The 19,798-nt window shown below is 35.4% G+C and overlaps 1 protein-coding gene across 2 annotated transcripts in view; it reads left to right on the forward strand.

Moving 5' to 3' along the window:
* The window catches only part of WWOX (WW domain containing oxidoreductase), a gene marked incomplete at its 3' end in the record, with an annotated part of 535,942 nt that overhangs the window by 20,423 nt on the left and 495,721 nt on the right, over window positions 1-19,798 (forward strand). For both annotated transcript variants that reach the window (XM_082319966.1, XM_082319965.1), the window contains exon 5: window positions 10,632-10,738. In XM_082319966.1, the coding sequence (XP_082176092.1) occupies window positions 10,632-10,738 (107 nt within the window). The remainder of the gene's footprint in view (window positions 1-10,631; window positions 10,739-19,798) is intronic.

Here is a 19,798-nt window from a genome sequence, read left to right on the forward strand (position 1 = left end):
GTGGGAAAAGCTGTTGTGTTGCCTAAAGCTACTGCTGATGCAAAGAGCAGCTTTAGAGAAGGCGAGTTTGCCAACTTTCTCTGAACTTGGAACTTTTTAAAAAATATCTGATTTAAAAAAAAAAAAAAAAGAAAAAGCCTGAGACAGTCAAAGATAAATTTTAAATTCTCTGGGCTTTTTTCTGGTCCCTTGAATAAGCTTGTCTAAGAAGGTGTGCTAAAAATAGCAATAAGGGGGGGAAAAAGGCCCCAAAGTTTTGGGGATGAGTTGAAAAAAAAAAAAAAAGCCTCTCAAAACAGCTTTCAAAACGTAGTTGATACTGAATATCTGATCAGACTTTTTATAAACCCAGTTCTGAATGCTCTTAGGCTGGCACTTTTCCAGAACACACACCCTTCAAGGGTGTGTGGATTAGCTAGAAACTGGAGTGTCTTTATCGTTGGCCTTTGATACTTGCTACTGATGTTAGGTAAATCCTTAATGATTTTTTGTGTGTGTGTGACTGTTGTAAGTTTTGTTGCCGTTGGTTCTATTTAGCTTGCCTCAGCTTTGCTATAAAATAGTGATGAAGCTACAGTAGCATGCACAAAAATGTTATTTCCTTAATAATGTGTTCAAGTAATGGTAGTTATAAATAGACTGGCTTTATTTAAACAGATAAACAAAAAACCTGGTCACTTATCCCATAGTGACTAAACATTCCTGAATGATTACTTACTGGGAAATAGTGTGCCCTAAATGTCATGTCAAATTTGACTACTCAGGTCTGATCTAGATTTCAGTGAGATGCTGGTTTGATGTTGACTTATGTTGTGGGCAGATTTATTGTTTTCTGCTACTCTAGATTTCAGTTAAATGTTTATTTTGGAAGTGTTTATTTTGCAATAAAAATAGAAGTAGTGTATTAACATAACTGTAGTCTAACAAAATATTTTTTATCCCTTATGAATATAAACATATGTAATTCTGGATAGAGTAATTTAGTTGTTTTACTAAAATTAGGGATATGAGTCACACTAAAATGAGTTCTGCTCATTTTGAGACAAAGTTGCTAGCTGAAGTTTCTTTTCAAATGTATATAACTTCTTGTTTGACTTGACTTCGTAATAATATATGTAGATGCACTTTTAGGTGGAAAGGTTGTTTTTGTCTAGAAAACATGAAGTTGTGTGCTAAGTTGCTGCGTATTCAGATGCCTGTCTTCCCCCATGATATGCTATCTGTTATAAAGCAAAAAATTATATGCAAACAAAAAAACCCTCTCTAATAAATTCTCCTTAAATATTAAATTATAAAGCCAATAAATTCTGATATGTTTTTTTTAAATGCAATAATTGATTTGTGTTAGGAAAACTGGCTGACCTGCTTGCAAGAAGCCACACTGTAATTTTTAAAGACAAACAAAAGAAAACATGGATTTATTCTATGTTTGAAGAAACGCTGAGAATAAAAAGTTCATAGAGAATAAACTTCGGTTTCAGATGTGATGGTAAGATATGACTAGCTGTGTTAATTTCTGCGAATGATTTTAGTATCGGTAAAATGCCACTCTGATATTGTCCATTGGAGTGATACAATACACTTCAAAACAATATTCAGGAAAAATTTGTTTGGGATTTGGTAGGAGCATGATCCTATCATTTAATAGATGAAGAAAGGCAAGATGAAACATGAAGGCTGAGACTTTTTTTTTTCCTTTCTTAGAGGAGTGTATGTTATTTAAACAGAGCTTTGGGATTAGTTGAAATGGAAGACGCATGTCTGAATCCTTTTTGACTGGGATTTTTGGTTGCTGATGTAATTCTAATGCAAAGAGTAGATATGAGAGATAAAACTGGGATTTCACTGAAAATTCAGTTCTTATCTCTGATTCTCCTTGTCTTCCCTTCACTCTAATCCCTGGCCACTGTTCATCTATTCAGGCACCTAACAGGACCTGTTTGTTTACATGACCTAGCAACTGAAAAAAAAAATCTTGATTGGGATCATCTGTGCAGTTTAGTATTAAATTTCAGTTTTGGTTCTGTCTCCCCTTATGTTTTAATGAAGCTTCTTTAAGAATATCTAACTTATTTCAAACCCACAGTTTTTCAGGGTAGTCATCTCCATGTATTTTAGGGACAGACATTTAATGGTTGGTGGCAATTGCCTTTGCAGAACTAAAACAAGGTCTTATCATGGGCCATGTTAAGTAGCTTGGCTCTGTATTTAATATGCTGCACCTCACAATAGGGTTCATTCCAGACTGGAACCCCTGGCTGTTTTTGCAATATTGGATAGTAGCACCTCTACAATATAAAGGATAGGAAATGTGGGTTTGAATCTGCTGCTAGACTGTGCCTTTGGATAGCCGAGGTAATTATCAGTGTTAGGTTTTAACAGAGCTGAAAGGGTTGAAGTCCAAGCTTTGTTCATATCTTGTGTAATTGCACTTTAAAGTGAGTTGGTGGGCATCTTTGGACAGTACAACTAGAGTAGATGCCAAATCTGGTTGCAACTTCGTGGCTCTTAGTCGCAGCATATTTGTAATGTATGTGCCTGACATAGTCACTGTTCTGTATTTTTGTTTGCTTGCAGCGTCTTCGGTTATGAACTTATCTTTCTTTGCCTCAAATGATGCATTTTTAACTTTTTACAGGATCAATGAGTCACAGATCTTTATAATCCTATCCATTTAAGGATGTTTTTTCACATTTGTTTAGTGTTGTGCTCCCTTCAGATGAAACAAAAGTTTGAGTTTTGTCAGTGACAATGGCAATGCACTTATTGTTAAGAATAACTTTGCCTTGCCCAGAACAGTGCATTGCAAAGAAGCATAATGTGCAATGAGTGCATGTTTTTAAGTTGGTTAGATGGAAAACAGAAGCAATGCATTAGTCATCTGTTTCGTTTTTGTTGGCTTTTTCTGTGGTTCGTGGCTCCAAGAAAAACACGTTTGTCCAATTTACACACATAGGGATAGGCAGGATGTATCTTTCATATAACTTCAAACTTTTCAATGAAAAATATCAGTATGTGTCATTACCATGTGCCTGCAGACACATGGGAACAAAGGCAGCATTAGTATTTCATGCGAATTGCTCATTTTAAATTTAGTCCCTTAAAAATATCTTGGTGCTTTATTTGCTTGAAAACTTGCATTTGGAGCAACTTGAATAATGTGTCTCTAAGATTTTATCCTAAATATCCATATTGAAGCAGAGTGATTGTGGCCAAGCAATCCTGATACAGAATGCATGGTGCTTTTTGGGCTCTGAAAAGTACGAGTTTGTCAGTGATGTGATGTTTTGCATATGGCTGCCATCACTCCATGTGAAAGATCTCTTGGATGTTGTACCCTTAATGACCAGCACAGGCACCGACAGTCTTAGTTGCAGAAGATTCTTCCCTAAATCACACATCATCGTTGCCATATTTCAACCTGAAAAGGAGCTCGTAACTCCAAAGTCTTCATCGCTTTAGCACATTTGAATCTGCTTTACTCCTTTTCTGAGGAAGTGTTGAATAAGATCTGATTCACTGTCACTGGCATTTAGGTCTTCCAAGTTGAAATAAATCTAGTGATGTCTAGGAGACAAGTCTCTCTTTCCATTTATATGTTGTTTTCTTGGGTCCCAAAAATCAAAACCCACCTAGTCTGTTTGCTGAGATTCAGCAGTTGGGATGAGAGTCTATTTTGGATTATAAAGATGATTTGTTGCAAGCTCTTGAGTGTTTAACCTTTTCACAACTCTCCTCTGTAGTAAAACTGGACTTAAATTGCATTTCATGTAGATTACATATTGCAGTTAAAAAAAAAAAAGTATTAGTATTGTATATTGTGTCACGGTTCTGCTCTTAATGTTTTTCTCATTTCCTTCCTTTTTAGCTAAAATTCAAGTTTACTCTTGATCCAGGAAAAATGTACAGTTTTGTTTTCAAAGCAAAGGGGGTTTGAAGGGAGTAACATTTTCTACCTGGGAAAATATTTTTGTGATACTCTTTTTACTTCTGCATTAAAAATACAGTAAAATCAATTATGATTTGGATGGTGATTGGATGTTGCAGATGAACTTTCTGATGGTTGAGTAGAAGTTGTTGTGCCTTATCGGAATGTGAAGGCTTTCAAGAGATGCATACATACCTCTGTTGTTTGATGGCTTGAAACTGCTAAGACTTTGCTGGGTCTGTGCATGCCATAGATTCTAGATAAGGTGTTGGATTTGTATTGTAGAAACACACTGGCCAAGCAGTGAGAATACTTTTCCTCTCCCAAAGATCTTAAACCAAAGTAGAATTGAAGTGCTACATATAGGCCTATGCTTAGTTCAAGAGGAAGTGTCTGAGAAATTGTTTATTCTTTTCTGGAAAGAACTCAGAGCAAGGAGACCAAAAAACCAAGAAAATCACATCCTTCTTTTTACATTCTCCTCTGTATGACTTCTGCCTGGAGGAAGCGTTTCTCTTAACTTGTGTGTTTTGTACACTATCAGAGTTTAAATGCAAACTCCTGAACTAGTGGCTATACTGTCCTTGAGCAAAAGAGGCCAGAAAGTATTTTTTCATTTACATTTAGTGCCAAGAATGTTTTAATTAAGGTTTCATATTTTCTGGATTGCAGAATTAATTTAAAAAGCTGTTGCTTTTATGTTATGAAAGTTACAAAAAATTATTGATCCCTCCCAAGAAGAACCAAATTGTACAAATAAAGAACTTGCTATTCATTGGAAGTTGAATTTTTACTTGCAATATCATAATACCATATATGGAAAAGAGATTGCTTTTCCAGCTACTGGTTTATCAAGGAATGATTTTGTACAAGTCTTTTACCCATTTTATATTAAAAGAAAACAGAAATATTTAAAAAAAACCAAACAGATCTATTCTGAAAATTAACTCGCTTCAGTCTGCAAATGGGGCATCTGTCTGTTCATAAGAACCCAATAGATGTTTGCTGCAATTCAGAAAGAAACATGAAAGTTTGAGAACAATGTAGTGGGGGAGAAAGAAAAACCTGAACACAGCTGTGAAAGTAATACACACTTTTAGTGATGTAATGTGTTCATGCTTACAAAATCCAAGTTGGTTTCTGCTGTTCTACAGTCCATAAGTAATCCATCAGTGTATGCAAGGCCAGAAACACATAACACAAGGAGGCTAATGCTTTTCACTTCCAATTCCATAGAACAGTTCTGTTCACTTACTTGATCTTGCTGTGTTTACTGTAGTGGAAGGGAAAAAGGTGTTCTTGTGGACTCCCTTGTAGGTTATGCTCAAACTGCCTGTGATATAGGGCTCAAGGAAGGCTGGACTCATGACAGCTGTAAATCATTACTCAAGCACATGTGGAGATGTTTTAGAATCTCAGGGCCTCCAGAGCTCTTCTGTTGGTGGAGAGAAAGGAAGAAGCGATTTTGAAGAAAATAAATGCAAACAAACCCTGTATGCTTTTAAATTGAGGACTAAGCTGTTACGAAGAAAGATAGCATCACTGCTTTTCAAATGTGTTGTAAATGACTGAGCCAAGGTATCCTGGAGTGTTTTGGAGAAGGTAGGGAAGCTGAAGAAAACCTGCCATTGCCTGAAAAGTTTTTGAATTTCTTCTTGTGTATTCAAACTTCCTTATATTTGGAATAAAGGGATGTTTTAAAACATGTGAATGCCTGATGCAAATTCTTTACAAAATGTCCCCCAAGGATAAATGGACTATATGCTGTCCACTTTATTTAAAGAAGAAATAGCTGAATTACTTTTCTAGTCAGTGAATCCCTTTCTCTGTTTTATAGAGGAGGTTGCACCGTTTGACAGAGCCATATACTCATCTGGTGTATGTTGACACAATGTAGTTGGCATTAATTGAGCGATGCTAACTGCTCGTTAATTGAGACTGTTAGCTGAAAGTCTGTCCCAAAATTCACTGATAGTAGTTGGCTGCAGATAGACAGGAATGTGAGAGTATAGAATTGAACAATCATCACAGAAGATGAAGAATGAAATTGAGTGCTAAGTTTGAGTCTTTATGAAAAGCGTGCTGTAAGTAAAGGGTTTTAAATGTCTGTAGCAAATCCCATGCACTTGTAGCTCTCTTGTTAGTTCTGCTACCAGTCCTTTAGGTTAGCTGCTGATGTAGAGAGCTGTGCCATACATGTTTTTCCTCATGTATGGCTGGTTCTTAAACGGGATTGTCACTTTTGAGTGTCAGATTAGAGCTCGTTCGCTAAAGCAACAGCAGCAAGAGTAGTCGGTCTCAGGACAGTCTTGTCTCTTGAGATTTCCAGGGCAATCATATGAAACTTATCTTCGTTTTATAAAACATTTGCTCAACATTGTATAGAGTATTTAAATATACTAGGACTGCTTTTCCAAAGTGTACATTATTTAAACATGTTCAATCATATTTGGGGAAAGTATCTGTCTCTTATTCTTTGTAACTGGCTGTCCTTGATGCTCAATTGTATTATCCTATGCTGTTTTTCTAACATGGTTTTTCCTACTTTAAAAAAAACAAACCCACAACTAGTATATAACGTGTGATTTTTCTATAAGAAGATATTCAAGTTTTGCAGCTTTTTTTGAGCTGCCTACTTTGAAATCTGAAAACTGAAGCACAGAACAATATATCATTGCGGCTGGGCAGTTTCCTTCAGCCACGTACACCCCTTGCCAGCCGTTGCAGCTAGGCAGAATGTAAATGGCAATAGTTCTTGTCGGCAGTAGGCCGTGCTATCTGTTTTACCTGGGTTAAATAGTTCTGCAGGTGCAATACCCCAGCACTATGGTACAGGGAAAATTCACCACTGGAGGATACGATTCGTGTCCTGGAAAAGATACTGGTATCATTGCTGTTAGCGTTCCTACATTGTGAAAGGGCTGTGTCTCTGTGAGAGAGCACGTTGGTAGCTGCAGTCTCAGATTAAGTGAAGTTTTAAAGAAATGCTTGGTTCTTTTGAAGTCCCTGGAGTTGCTTTTGTGGGTAGAATTAAGGTTGTTCTGGTTCCTTAATTATGCACATCCTTAACATAGTTATTTAGATTTCTATTTAACCCTACAGTGATTTTCTTTTTTTTTTTTTGAGGTTTTATTGTTTGGGCATTTATGATGTTTGTGGTTTAACTTTGGTGTATGACACCACATTCGATGTGGATTTTAATTCAATGTAGATTTATAGATAGGCAAGGTTTTTCTCTACGGAGTTTAAATAGTTTTGTACTTTAAATACTCAATCTCTGTATTAGGCCGAGGTTTTAAAATTTACTGTATATTGAAAACATGGCTACATTTTGCTGAAAGACAAATGTTCTTGGCACACTTAGTTTAACACAATGAGTCTGTTAAAAGAGTAAGTTTTCCACTCTGCTAGAAGCTTTTCTCCACCTGTTTAAGCTATGTGACACTGGGGGAGGAAAGAAGCCTTAATTTTTGCAGCAGAAACAAAAAGCTAAAGCTGTGAAAGGACTTGAATACTGAGGTGCTTCCAAACTCCTCCTTCAGGTGTTTCAGTTAGAAATTGCATTCTTCTAAGCTCCTGCATAGTTGTTTCTTAAACCGTAAAGGTACTTAATTGTATTGCTTAATGAGGATTTTCAGGTCTATGAAGATTTATTTTAAGGACATATGTAAAAATGCTTGCAGTAGTTGGTAGGTAGATCATACTTAAACTCCAGTGAGCTCTATGAAGTAGACATTGTGTTACCTCTTCTTGATATATTTCATTTGGTAGATCGTCTGAAAAGATGCCTTATGAATTATACTCGACACACAGTGATAGAAAGACCAAGCAGTAATAGTTATATACAATCCCTACCTTATAGTCAGCAATTCAGTAGTTGAATTGGAACCTTTATGTGGTTGGGGGCACCTGGATTTGTTTTTCTCCTTTTGCATAAATCTAACTGTCCTAAATACAGTGCAAGAGTGTTCATGAATGAGTTAGTAGTTTAAAATAACTCTGATGGGGCGAGACATCAGCACTTGACCTGTGGCAGTATTTTGAATGGAAGGATGGACTGCTGGTTCCAGATACACAGATAATTAAAAGAGTTTTTTAAGCACATAATTTCATGGAAAGATTCACAACATGTCTGCCTAAGGGTGAAGAATCATCCTTTGGTAGCCCAGAAGAGAGCGAGTACATCCTAAAGAGGAGTGTTTAACACTCATCTCCAAGTTTTCAGGGAAAAATCAAGGTGGTATTAAAATTAACTAAATTTGCAGCATGTAACTTAGTTAAATTTTAATCTTTCTCAGTTTAGTTTATAATGAGAATCAAGTTATTAACTGTAACAGAGAATGGCATGGAATTTATTATTTTGCACAGTGTGACGTGGGGTAGGGTTAGCAAAACATCATCATGCTTAGCTAATTAAACTGGCCGTCAGCTCTGGATCTTTGTATAGCAGTAGAAAAACTGTATTCCCAGGCATTCCAACTAGTTTTTAATATTATGGTAAGCTGGTCAAAATAAGTGGGTTTTTTTGTTTGTTTGTTTGTTTTTTTGTGCAAAACAAGAAGGATACAGCTAGTTAATAGTACACTGGTACAACATGTCTTACATTAGTTACATGAAAAATTCTAGTTAAATACGCTTAAAGTGGAATTAGGAACAGGGGAAATCTTTGCATATGCTGTAGCTGAATTCATGTGCATGCAATGAATTACCCAGGTAATTAAAGTTGCTTGGTGGAATGAATGGCTTTAAAAGAGATACAAGAAAATTGCTTGGACTTAAATACCGTAAGTATGTAATTGCAGAAAATGGTATAAATTCGTCTTGGTGTCTGTTGTTTCTATAATGTAAGTTATGTCTTGTGCTGTAAGTGAGTTTTGTTGCTTCAGGGTGTTTTGGAAGTGAGACAGCCCATCTTAATAGGTTTTTTGGTAAACAATTTTTAAAAGGAAAACATGAACATGCTTTAAATGTCATAAAGCTAAAACAAATACCTCTTCTCTTTGACTTCTTCACATACTCAAATTGCTGGGCATTTCAGTTTGATTCTTCGTTTTCTAGTTTAAGCTTGTCTAATTGGAACTCATTAAGCTACATTATGCCTCTTTCAGCTAGATGGAAATTTCTGTCCTTGTTACAGTTCTCCACAGAGATGGGCACCCAGTGATGCTACTGAATACATCACAAATATTGTAGTAGCTCACCCCTGATAGAAACCCAGTTTCTGGCTCAGTTCTCTGCACTTTATGGGCATTCTGCACTCCCAAGAACTCATCATCTCCTGGTGTAAATTGTCACAGATTTTTTCCAATTAAATGAAGTTTACCTTGAACTAACTTTTATACAGCTTTTCATTAATGAATTGAACAGTGAAACAGAGTACACTTACAAAGCATGCAGATGATATCAAGGTGGAAAGAGCTGCAGCTCTTGGTGGACAGTTTCATAATTTGAACTGATCTCACTAAATTGCCATACAGTCCCAAATTAACAAACTGAAAGGAAATCTGAAGTCTCCTTTTAGAAAGGAGAAATGAAGTGCCCAAATTCAGAATGGGGAAGAAATGATTAATAGTATTGCAAAAAAAAAATTGTGTACAGTCATTTAGAAATTCATTGTATATGGATGAAAGAAAAAAAAAACGGGAATATAGATTCATGTTGCACTTTAATTGCAGCAAAGTGTGAACTGTCTGTCCACTTGTTTCAGATTTAGAAAGAATGTGCTTGCAGATTAAGTCATATCCGTGAGTTAGGCAAAAGAGGGAGTTTTTCAGGGATTATTTTTTCTCTGTATCATCTGGTACATCCAGTGACCTGTTTAGCCCCATGATACTGTAACCAGTATATTGAAGCTGCATGGCATTTAACTGGTTACTGATAATGAGAACAATGGTGAAAAATTGTTCTCCATCTATCAGTTGATGATGGGACAAAAACCAAGTTGATTTAACACAGATAATTTAAGGAAAATTTCAGCAAAGATTTAAAAGTGCGTGGTTAATAAAACATACATGTAGATTACAGATCCGCTTAGGTAGAATCTCCTTTTCTAAGAACGAGCTTGACAACCCACTCCTGGGAATGGTTTAACACTTGGATAGTTCTGTGGTCCCTGGTTTTGTGCAGCAGTGTTCTACAGATGGGGTGGTGTTCGGATCGGAAAAAGGAGTAGTTATCTCCACATGATTTTGATTCTTATTCCCTCACGCATCCCATTGGATGATCCCCCCTGCCATAGGTGGTCCTGAGATTGATGAATCCAAGGATAACTGTGCATCTAAAGAGCCCAGAGCTCAGTTTTAGAATACTCTATCACTTTCAGTGTGATGTTGCCAGGCTTAATAGTTCTGCAGTCTTGCCTTATGGCTCATTCTTCACAGTCAAACAAGTAAGGAATAAGCATAATCCTGCTCTTCTAACAGCTGAAGACACGGAGGCAGCGAAATTGAGTCTGCTTTTTGAAGATCCCAAGCCTATTTTGCACAAAATATATACAATTGTCCCAAAGACCTGCTCAAATTGAGGTGTCTACATTTTTTTTTATGTATGCTCTTAAAAGCTGGGTCCAGGTGACTATTAAACAGATAGTCAGACTGCAGGTAGTGTTAGTGTACTTAATTGTGTGGCTCACCTTTTCAGGTAATTTTGTAGCTCTGTTTTGTTACTGAGATCTATTTCTGACTAGGAAAATGTTTTATCGTAGGTTTTGAAACTGCAAAGTCTCTTGCATTGCATGGGGCACATGTTATCCTGGCCTGCAGAAATATGTCAAGAGGCAATGATGCTGTACAACGCATTCTTGTGGAATGGGTAAGTGAATGTATATAGCGTCCAACACTAAGCTATGTTTTTCAAGATGGGAAGTCTTTTGTGCAGTATAAGCAGTTAAATAGATATTGTGCTACTGTGCAAGAATCTAAGGAAGAAGGCATTTGTCTTATTTTGTAATATCCTGTTCAGTCGCTGGTATATAAGTGATAGAGATTTTTCATTTCATATGACTGTATTGGACTGCAAGGCTTGACGTGCTGTTATCCATGTTACATACAGATGCTTTGTAAGGGCAAAAATGTTTGAAAGAACCACTGAGGCATGTTTCATAGTTCATAGGACAGGACATTTCCAGAACCAAAGTGTGTAACTAACTGAAGGAGAATGTACACACTCGGATATTAGAGACAGTCATTATGTTGCCCATAGTTTTTACACTACGAGAGATTTCAGAGGATCATTCTTACACTTTTCAAAACCATGAATGTTTCCCTCCTTTTCTTTCCTGTCTCAGGCCCAACAGCACTGCTGCCAGGCAGTTTTTTTCCCTTCCCATTTCTTCCCTTTCTTTTTTTTTTTTTCATTTTTTTCATTTTGTCATGCAAATACAAGCACTTGAGTACTGTCTATTCTCTTGTTTCTCTTTGACTCCTAACTTCCCCCTTTCCTTTCCTTTTTTTTTTTTTTTTTTTGGGGGGGGGGGGGGGAGAGAATCTTCTAAGGCCCTTATTAAAATTTATTCAGTGTTCTTAATTTATTCCTCCCACAATCATTTACTTGCTAGTAAGGATTGCAGGCTACTTTTGTCTGAGCTTGCTATGACTGCTGGCTTCCAGGAGATAATCTGTTGATACAGTCCTATACACTTTACTTGAATAATAAACTGCAGGATCAGATTCTCGGAATTTTATTTCTTTCCTGCTAAAATTAGTGATGAGTGTTTTAGCTTTATTTCCCAAGCTCTGAAAATATTTCAGCTGTTCCTAGATGATATGGGAGAGCACTCAGTAGTATTAATATTTACACATAAGTAGTCTACAGATAATTATAATATTTATTAGTGCAAAACAAACTTCTTATTTACAAGTAAGTATTTCCAAATAAGTGATGCTTATAATATTGCTGATTTTTGTAACCACGAGTTTCTTCAAGAAACAGTCTTTGGATTTTGGCCTTTTTCTCTTGCCCAGATGATAATGATTTACAGTAAAGGACTGGGAGGGAAAAATATCGACCTTTCCCCTTCAGTACTTCACATTAAAGCTCTCTTTTTGTTTTTTATTTCAGTAGCATGGAATTCCAAGAGAATTCCAACAGGGGCAAGCAAAGTGTGTGTTGCTTAAAGTTCATCTGTCCGTTCTCTTTCAAGAGAACTCGATTTGGTGATATTCTGTCTTTTGAATTTAGTAGTCCCAGTCCAGCTAAATATGGCTACATGTATGTTTTTTTATGTAACTAAAATAAGGCGGTACTGAGTACCTTTTATTTTAAAAATATCCCATTGCCCCCTTAATTCTAAGCATATCTCTGAGCACTTTGAAGGCAATGGGAGTTCAGGAGTACTTGTCTTAATACCTATATTATCTCACCAAAAGTTAATGAATTGTTAATTGAATGAAGATCACTGAAGGTCAAATTACTTCAGAAACACTACAGTTATTTACTAACAGTTTTCAAATTCTAATTGTTCAGAAAAGAATCTCATCTGTAAACTGGGTAGCTGGAAAACCTTCAATGCATCTTTGTAATGGCTTTGTTGTTGTTTATTGAGAGGGACTAATTAACTTTGATTATTGCACTAATATTATGGCACTTTGACAGTCCTTCAGATTTATGACTCTGGGAAAATAAACAAATGAAATGCAGGTGCTGGAGCAGAAAGAATAAGTTATTACTGAACTTTAATTACTTGGAGTGTGTAACCAGGAGAGAATTAGTTGATGAATTACAAGATGCTTAAAATTTACATCAAATTGTAAGCAGTCTTGAGGAAAACAAACACAAAAACCTGCCCCAAAGTCAGCTACTGAAAACAAAGAGACAAAGATTAATTTGATTGATTGATACTAATATTAAAATATTGATGTAAAATATTAATTTGTAGCTTATAGGTGTAACTATGGAGCAGGAAGTTGTTAATTGAAAATTCTTTCCTCAAATGAAAGAGTTTAAGAAAAATGTCAACAACCTCTTTATATGGTTCAGATGAATTCTCAATATGTAGCTGCAACTAGCCTGCTATGAAGAACTTCAAAGCATCCACAGTATTTTGTCTCCCTTGTTTCCTAGGGAAAGCAAAATTATTGAAAGGCAATTGGTTTACTTTTAAATTTGGAACCAATTTAAAAAAAAAATACAGCTGTTTAGGATGCAGCCTTAAAAAGCCTTGTGTTCATGTTACGCAGGTAGTATTGGCAACAATAGTGCTACCTACTTGTTTTATGTTTTCTTGTAAATTTTTGAGATTAGGTCTGAGTTGCACTGTAAATACTGTCTTCCTCCAATATTTTGAGGGGCGGAAATCTGGTAAATATGTTTCTATTCTTCAACTGAATGTACGAACCCCATTTTCATCTAATTTGCATGAACTATACTTTTATGACTAAAAAAATCTTTGCCATATTGAATTCTAGTGTGTTTACATGTCGTAAGTGTACCGCGTTGGTAATAAAATTGGTATTTCTATAATAAGATGTATATTACCAAAAGCGATGTGTATCCTGTTCTGGCTTTTCTGTGGGACAGTATGGTTTAGTACTCAAGGTTTAAATGTCCGACAAAGACTATTTCCTTTTTCATGCTTTTTGTTTTCTGATGCAAAAGAGGGTTCCACTTATTTTGCAAGAAGACAAAATAATTAAAAATGTAAAAAGAAACAACTGTTAGTATTTCAAGTTTTGATACAATTATCTAATTGATGGTCTGTATTAAATAAAGCCTGAAATATATATGGGAAAAAATACAATTCTTAAAAAAAAAAACAACCCAATCACCAACACTGCCAAACCACAACAAAACAAAAAAACCCTAAAATCAAACCTACTGTAATGCAGCAGTTAAAAATAAAGTACAGCATATATATATATATATGCGCGCTATATATATACAGTTAGGAAACCATCCAGCTTGTTCCCTTAGTGCATCTGTTTGTGACATCCTTGTCTGGAATGCCATAAACTGAGTGTCTGCAGAAAGACAGCTCTTCTTTGGGCCTGTTGTACTTTTAAATAAGTTGTTAGGCAAAAAAACCGAGTTTCAGTCTGCTTTTAGTGAAAGCTGAAAATCAAGCTTATAAAGAGAAAATGGGACAGCTAAATGGCTTGGAAAAATCCAATTGTTAAGATTTAGAGAAAACAGGAGGAATAATGAGAGAAAATAAGATTTTTCAGATTAGCTGCCATTATGTTTAAAAAACAAATTCAAACTGATCTTAATTGGCTGTTGGAGACAAATTCAGAAAACTTTCTTTTTAACAATTTATGTCTAAAGAGCGCTTTTATAGAGCTTGAGCCATTTGAGTAGGGATTACCCATATAAACTTGCTAATTACTTTAGATAACTGACATTAGTTTGCAACCTGCAGTATTCCAGTTATTTTCTTTCTAAACTACAGCAGAATTTTGCTAATAGAGGGTAATTGCCTTATGTAAAGCTTTGTGACAAGTTTTAATGTAACTGGTCTAGCTAGTCTGTCAAATATAATTTTTATAGAAAGGTATAGTTGATTATATTGGTACAATCTAAAGTTTTATATACATACATGTGTATATATAGAAAGAGAAGGAAGACAAAGTATGTAAAAGAAGCAGATAAAAAGAGAAATCAGTATAGCTTTACATTTTATATCTTGAAAATGAATGTTGTTCACGCACGATGACATTCAATATCAGTTTAAAACTGTTTGATAATTTCTTGCTCAGAAAAGAGGAAATTAGAATTCTAGAGTTATGATTCATTTTAATCAGAAAGAAATTGTCAAACATAAATCTCTCCTTGAGTAGTGAAAAGGCCCGAAAGCAGCCAAGAAAAAATATCAATACTTTGCAAAGGAGGAATGATTGTTCCAATTCGTAGCTTAATTGACTTTAAGGCTTAATGAAAAACACTACAGTGCTGTTTGTACACATAGTTGCTCTGACGAACATTGAAATCTATGCTCCAGGAAGAGAAGCTAGGTAATTTATTTTACATTATTATTGATATAATTTTCTAATTGAGTATGAGCAGAATGTTTGGATAAGACTGTGTAGCTCCAGATGTTAGTGGTATTCTCAAGAAAATACTTAAGAATATGAATGAATAAAATATTTCATAAATCACAGTTTTTTCTTGCCAAGAAGCTCTCATTTATTTATTCCTGTCAAATAGTCTTTGAAGTAGATATTAAAAGATAAATTGTAAGTTTAATATTTCATAAAAAGTATAATGTTTCTTTAGTAATTATTCCTCAGTGTTAAGCCTACAGCTACATCAAAGATTAGATTAAACTATAAAAAGAAAATTTGGGTTTCCTTTATATGTAGGAACTTATAAGGTAGAGATGTGACAAGAGAAGAGAGAATGGCTGTGAAGAAAACCAACAAAATAAATGTGACTCCTTGCTGTATTCCTGTCCCCCAAAGTATTCTCCACCTAAGGAGTGATTTATATTCTTGCTGATTAAGTAACTGAATGAAATTAAAACCTGGTAAGTGAGTCTTTGTATTCCAGTTGTAATCTTCCAAAGCACAGAAAGACGAGAGGCAAACTGGGCATGTTTACACAGAACATGAGCAACAGTTTTCATGTGTCGACTATGTGTGCTTCCTCCTCAAGGAAGGGGGACTGATTTCTGATGTAGTGTTTCGTCTCCGCTGGTGTCCTTGGTTTACGATTTTTTGTGTATTTGCGTGGAATACAGAATAGCTCTGTAAAATATTCTCCTGTCTTAGTCTCTTGATACTAATGGATGCTAATCTTGATACAGAAGATAAAATTTCCTTTTCTATCTATTGGATGTTAATTTTGTGAGCTTTTTCTGTAAATCAGCCAGGCTATTAATACAGGATTTCCGTACCAAGACTATGTAAGAGTACACTAGAACCAGCACAATAAACTGTTCTTGGAATTAACTTATGTGAATGATTCAGGGAGGGCATCTCATCATGATTAGTGGCAGATTTTCCTTTATGGAAAAAACTGAAGAATGTGTAAAAGATGGCGTTGGAGATGTAGTAAATACTGAATGAAGCCACAGTCTGTTAGTACAGAACTGAAAAGTTTCAAATTGGTGCTAAATAAAAGCTCTTAGAAAGTAATCTCTTCAAAATAGAAAATATTTCAGAATATCATACCGGTAGAGCACATGCGTTTCTGTGAAAATATTCTTTCCGATATTGTGTTATTTTGTAGTAAAGAATTGTATTGTTTCAAAGCATGATGTTCTAAAACTATGTATTATTGGCTCACATGCCATCACAGTGTAATATACAGTTATAAAAGTCTGCAATGTATAGACATATTTCATCTTCCAGTGATCTGAATAGTGACCGTGCTGAAGAATCAAGATAAAAGTAGTTATCCAAACCTTGCTATTGGGAAAAGGCCTTGCAGGAAGAGGCAGTATCTTTTATTAAGCTAACTGGTAATGCAATAAAAAAAAATTCTGTGTCAACTTGTCTCACTTGCAGCCACAGACACTCAAACTAAAGCATTATTGCCACTGCTGACTATAATGCTTTGTTTTTGTTTGTTTTAAGGGTGTATTCCAGATCTTTCTGAAGTGAAGGAATCTTTTTAATTAACTGTGGTTGCAATGGAAATTGGACCTTATGTTACTAGTGGAGAACTGATAGTATAAGGCTTAACCAGTACTGGTGCTAGTAACAGCTGATTGAGAACGGCAGGAAAGTATGACCAGACTTTGGCCATAATGTTCAAGAATTCAGTAGGTCCCTGTGAGTAATCTGCTCAGCTGAGACACCTTAAGAGAGTGATGTGTGCTGCAAAGTTATTTTCCAAATACAGATGGACAGTGAATTGTTAAATAATGGTAGACATAATGTTTCAGCAGTAGTAGCATGCATACACAGCATTAAGAAAAACTAAATGTAATACAGTCTGCTAATACACTCTGTTAATATGAGAAGCTGGAAAGCAGTTGCTTTTGTATTTCGAAGTCTTCTGACATGTTCTGAGGTGGCAATTTCTTTCAGTTTGCAGACTTGTATAGTGGGACGGTAACCATCCACGTGGACATGTCTCAACCTGTCAGAGCTATTGATCTTGTTATCAGTGAGAAATCTGTGATCTTCAAGTTCTTCTGCCAGATTATCTCTAAAAATAGCTGCAAATCAGTGAATGCAGCCACTGACAAGAGCAAGAGGCTTTTTAATTATTTGCGAGGAATTTTGTGCTTAAAAAACCCACACAAAGTTAAAAGCATTAAACAGTTTAACCAACATTTACATGGATGAATTGTTGAGATCTATTTTTTTGTACACTATAAACATATGGCATGAATTTGCTGTCATTACAGATGCTGAGAAAAGGGAAAGGCAAATATTTATATTACATTCATGTTTTACAGTAAAAACACTGCTCAGTTTGTTTATACAGTTCCACTGTTACAGTTTTTATGGTTAGTAATGAAACCACTGTAAAACAGAGTCTGAATTATATAGCAGATGTGTTAAGCCCCTAACTTTCAGGGTTGGGCATCCTTCTGAATACTGATATCATTTAGTTAGTTGATGTACTGGCTACAGCTGAACTGTTTCATACCTACGTCTTCATCTGTAGTTAGCTCTGCACTGTTACTGTACTAAAGATAGAGTTTTATTATCAAGATAAATACATTGATATTTTAAAGTAATTACATTTATGAAATATAAAGCCAGTCAGTGTGAGTGAGTGCAGGAGGCTTTAAAGGATTTGGTCGGCATTTTCCAAGCATTTAGGACCTCATGGCTTATATTTCCAGTAAACAGGGATAAATTCAAAATGTTCAATTAATTTGATGTATATTTTATTTCTCAATATGGTGTTCTCGAAAATATTTTTACTCTGGTTCAATTGGTGGCTGGGATTCAAAGTAAAGTGAATACTAAATGTGAAAATGGATAAAAAGAAAATACTTCTTAAAAATGTGGTTATATTTTAGCTTTTATCTACTTGAAAAGGACTACAGATATATTAAGTCAGTTTTTGATCTTTGCCATACTGTACTCAGTGAAGTACAGAATTTTGGTTACATAAAGCAAAGATCATTAGTATTAATTCTTTGTATGTATATGACAATTTACAGGAAAAATGCATGGTAAAAATAGCTTAGGTCCCTGCCCAAGGCACTTCAATTCTGGACTCTGCAGAGATTTACTTTTCATGATACTTTATGCTCACTACGCTGCACAGTCACATTGACTTCCATTGAAGTGGTATCAAGCAAAGAATTTAGTGCTAAGTGTTCTTGGAACGCAGCTCTTATTTATTAAATGAAGATTAAGGAAATAGACATCAACATTTTGTAGTGTTGGTTTTTTATTTTGTTGTTAAGCTTCTGGTTTAAGTTGTTAGCATGTCTTTAAGTAGAGAATACTTTTTAATGGTGATAATATAAGTAATAAATGCAGGAGAAAGTTTAGTAATGTCCAGCAATGTGGAAGGGAATTTGAAGTGGTTTAGCACTGTGGAATTTTTACATGTGTAGGAAATGGCATTTTTAAAAAGTCTGGTAATATGAATGATGGAACTACTCTGTAAAAGGCAGAAATTTTTGTTTTCCTTCATTTTTTTTTCTCGGATATGAGGAAAACCCGTATAATGAAGCATGTTGAAATAAACTGTGACTTCTTTACAAACATAGATAAGGCAAGCAGAAAGATTTCTACAAATAATGAAAAACTGGGTGCTGGTGAAGGAAAAGGATGGTCCAACAGCTTAGCTTTATAGCTAGGAGAGATGATGGTACCTGAGAAGAATGGATAAGTGAGTATTGTTTTTACGTCGGTACTAGGGAAGAGGCTGTGATATCCTTTGAGTAAGGTGTCCATTGCTGTTTGTAAGCCATTCTGATCTTGCAGTTCACTGTAGCCTCATTAAATCATGGAAGAGCTTCTGCAGTTGTTACTGCTGGTTTCATCCATCCCTAGGACAAGGCAAGATGCCAGAGAAAGAAAGGGTTTCTTACTGCAAGAAGTACATGAGGACTGTTTAGAAAAAAAAAAAGAAAAGGGAAAAAAAAAAAAATCCTGCAGGGGCACAGACTTTCAGACATTTGAATTCCACAAGACCCTGCTGACCTGCCAATTACAGACTTTTTGTCCTGATGGTGACTATTATTTAGTCTGCAGATGTTCTTTCCTTCAGAATGGCCAGAGTTTATTAACTGTGGTGGAATAGAACCAGAGTGGTTTTCTTTTTTTACGGGGGGGAGTTTGTTTTGTTTTGTTTTGTTTTTTGGTTTTTTTTGAGGGGGATGGGGGGGCTCAATCAATTTAATTTTTTTGTGATGGTCTGGTCGCTTTATCCCTTTTGGTTTTGTGCCTTGTACAAGAGATTCATTGTTCCTGAAAATATGCTTGAATAAGGTGGTGAATAAATGGTCTGGAACATATGGTTTGCCCTGCATTCTGTCTTTAATTTTGGATTTCTAGGCTGGATTGAAATTTTGTGCTAATGTATGAATTCATAATGCTGTAGACAGCTGATAGAAACCAACAGAGCACTCTCATAGCTATGAGATTGCAAGGTTTTAACATAGTTAGTGAATTTGCCATGATTTCCTCCAGTGAAGACGAAGTTGTCTTTTGAGTTGACTGAATTACTTCTGCTCTCATAATTCTGTTCACCTTCCAACATCTGCTACACGTATTTAAAAAAAAAAAAAATCTAAAATGTAATTTTGAAAGAAGTCACAGTATCTTACAATTCCTTAATTTTTTCCTCCAGTCAGCAGAATTTTATACATAGAAATGTTGAGGTGATCTTTTTGGTGATTTATTTCTTTAGCACAGCCCTGCTGTTCTTAGTCTGGAAACGTGAGTCACAAAATACCTACCATGCGTAAACCTTTGTAACAATGCTACTTCAATGCAGTATGAGCTTTTTAACAAGACACAC

Source organism: Platalea leucorodia (assembly GCF_965183815.1).
Source record: "Platalea leucorodia genome assembly, chromosome: 8".
Taxonomy (NCBI): Eukaryota; Metazoa; Chordata; class Aves; order Pelecaniformes; family Threskiornithidae; genus Platalea; species Platalea leucorodia.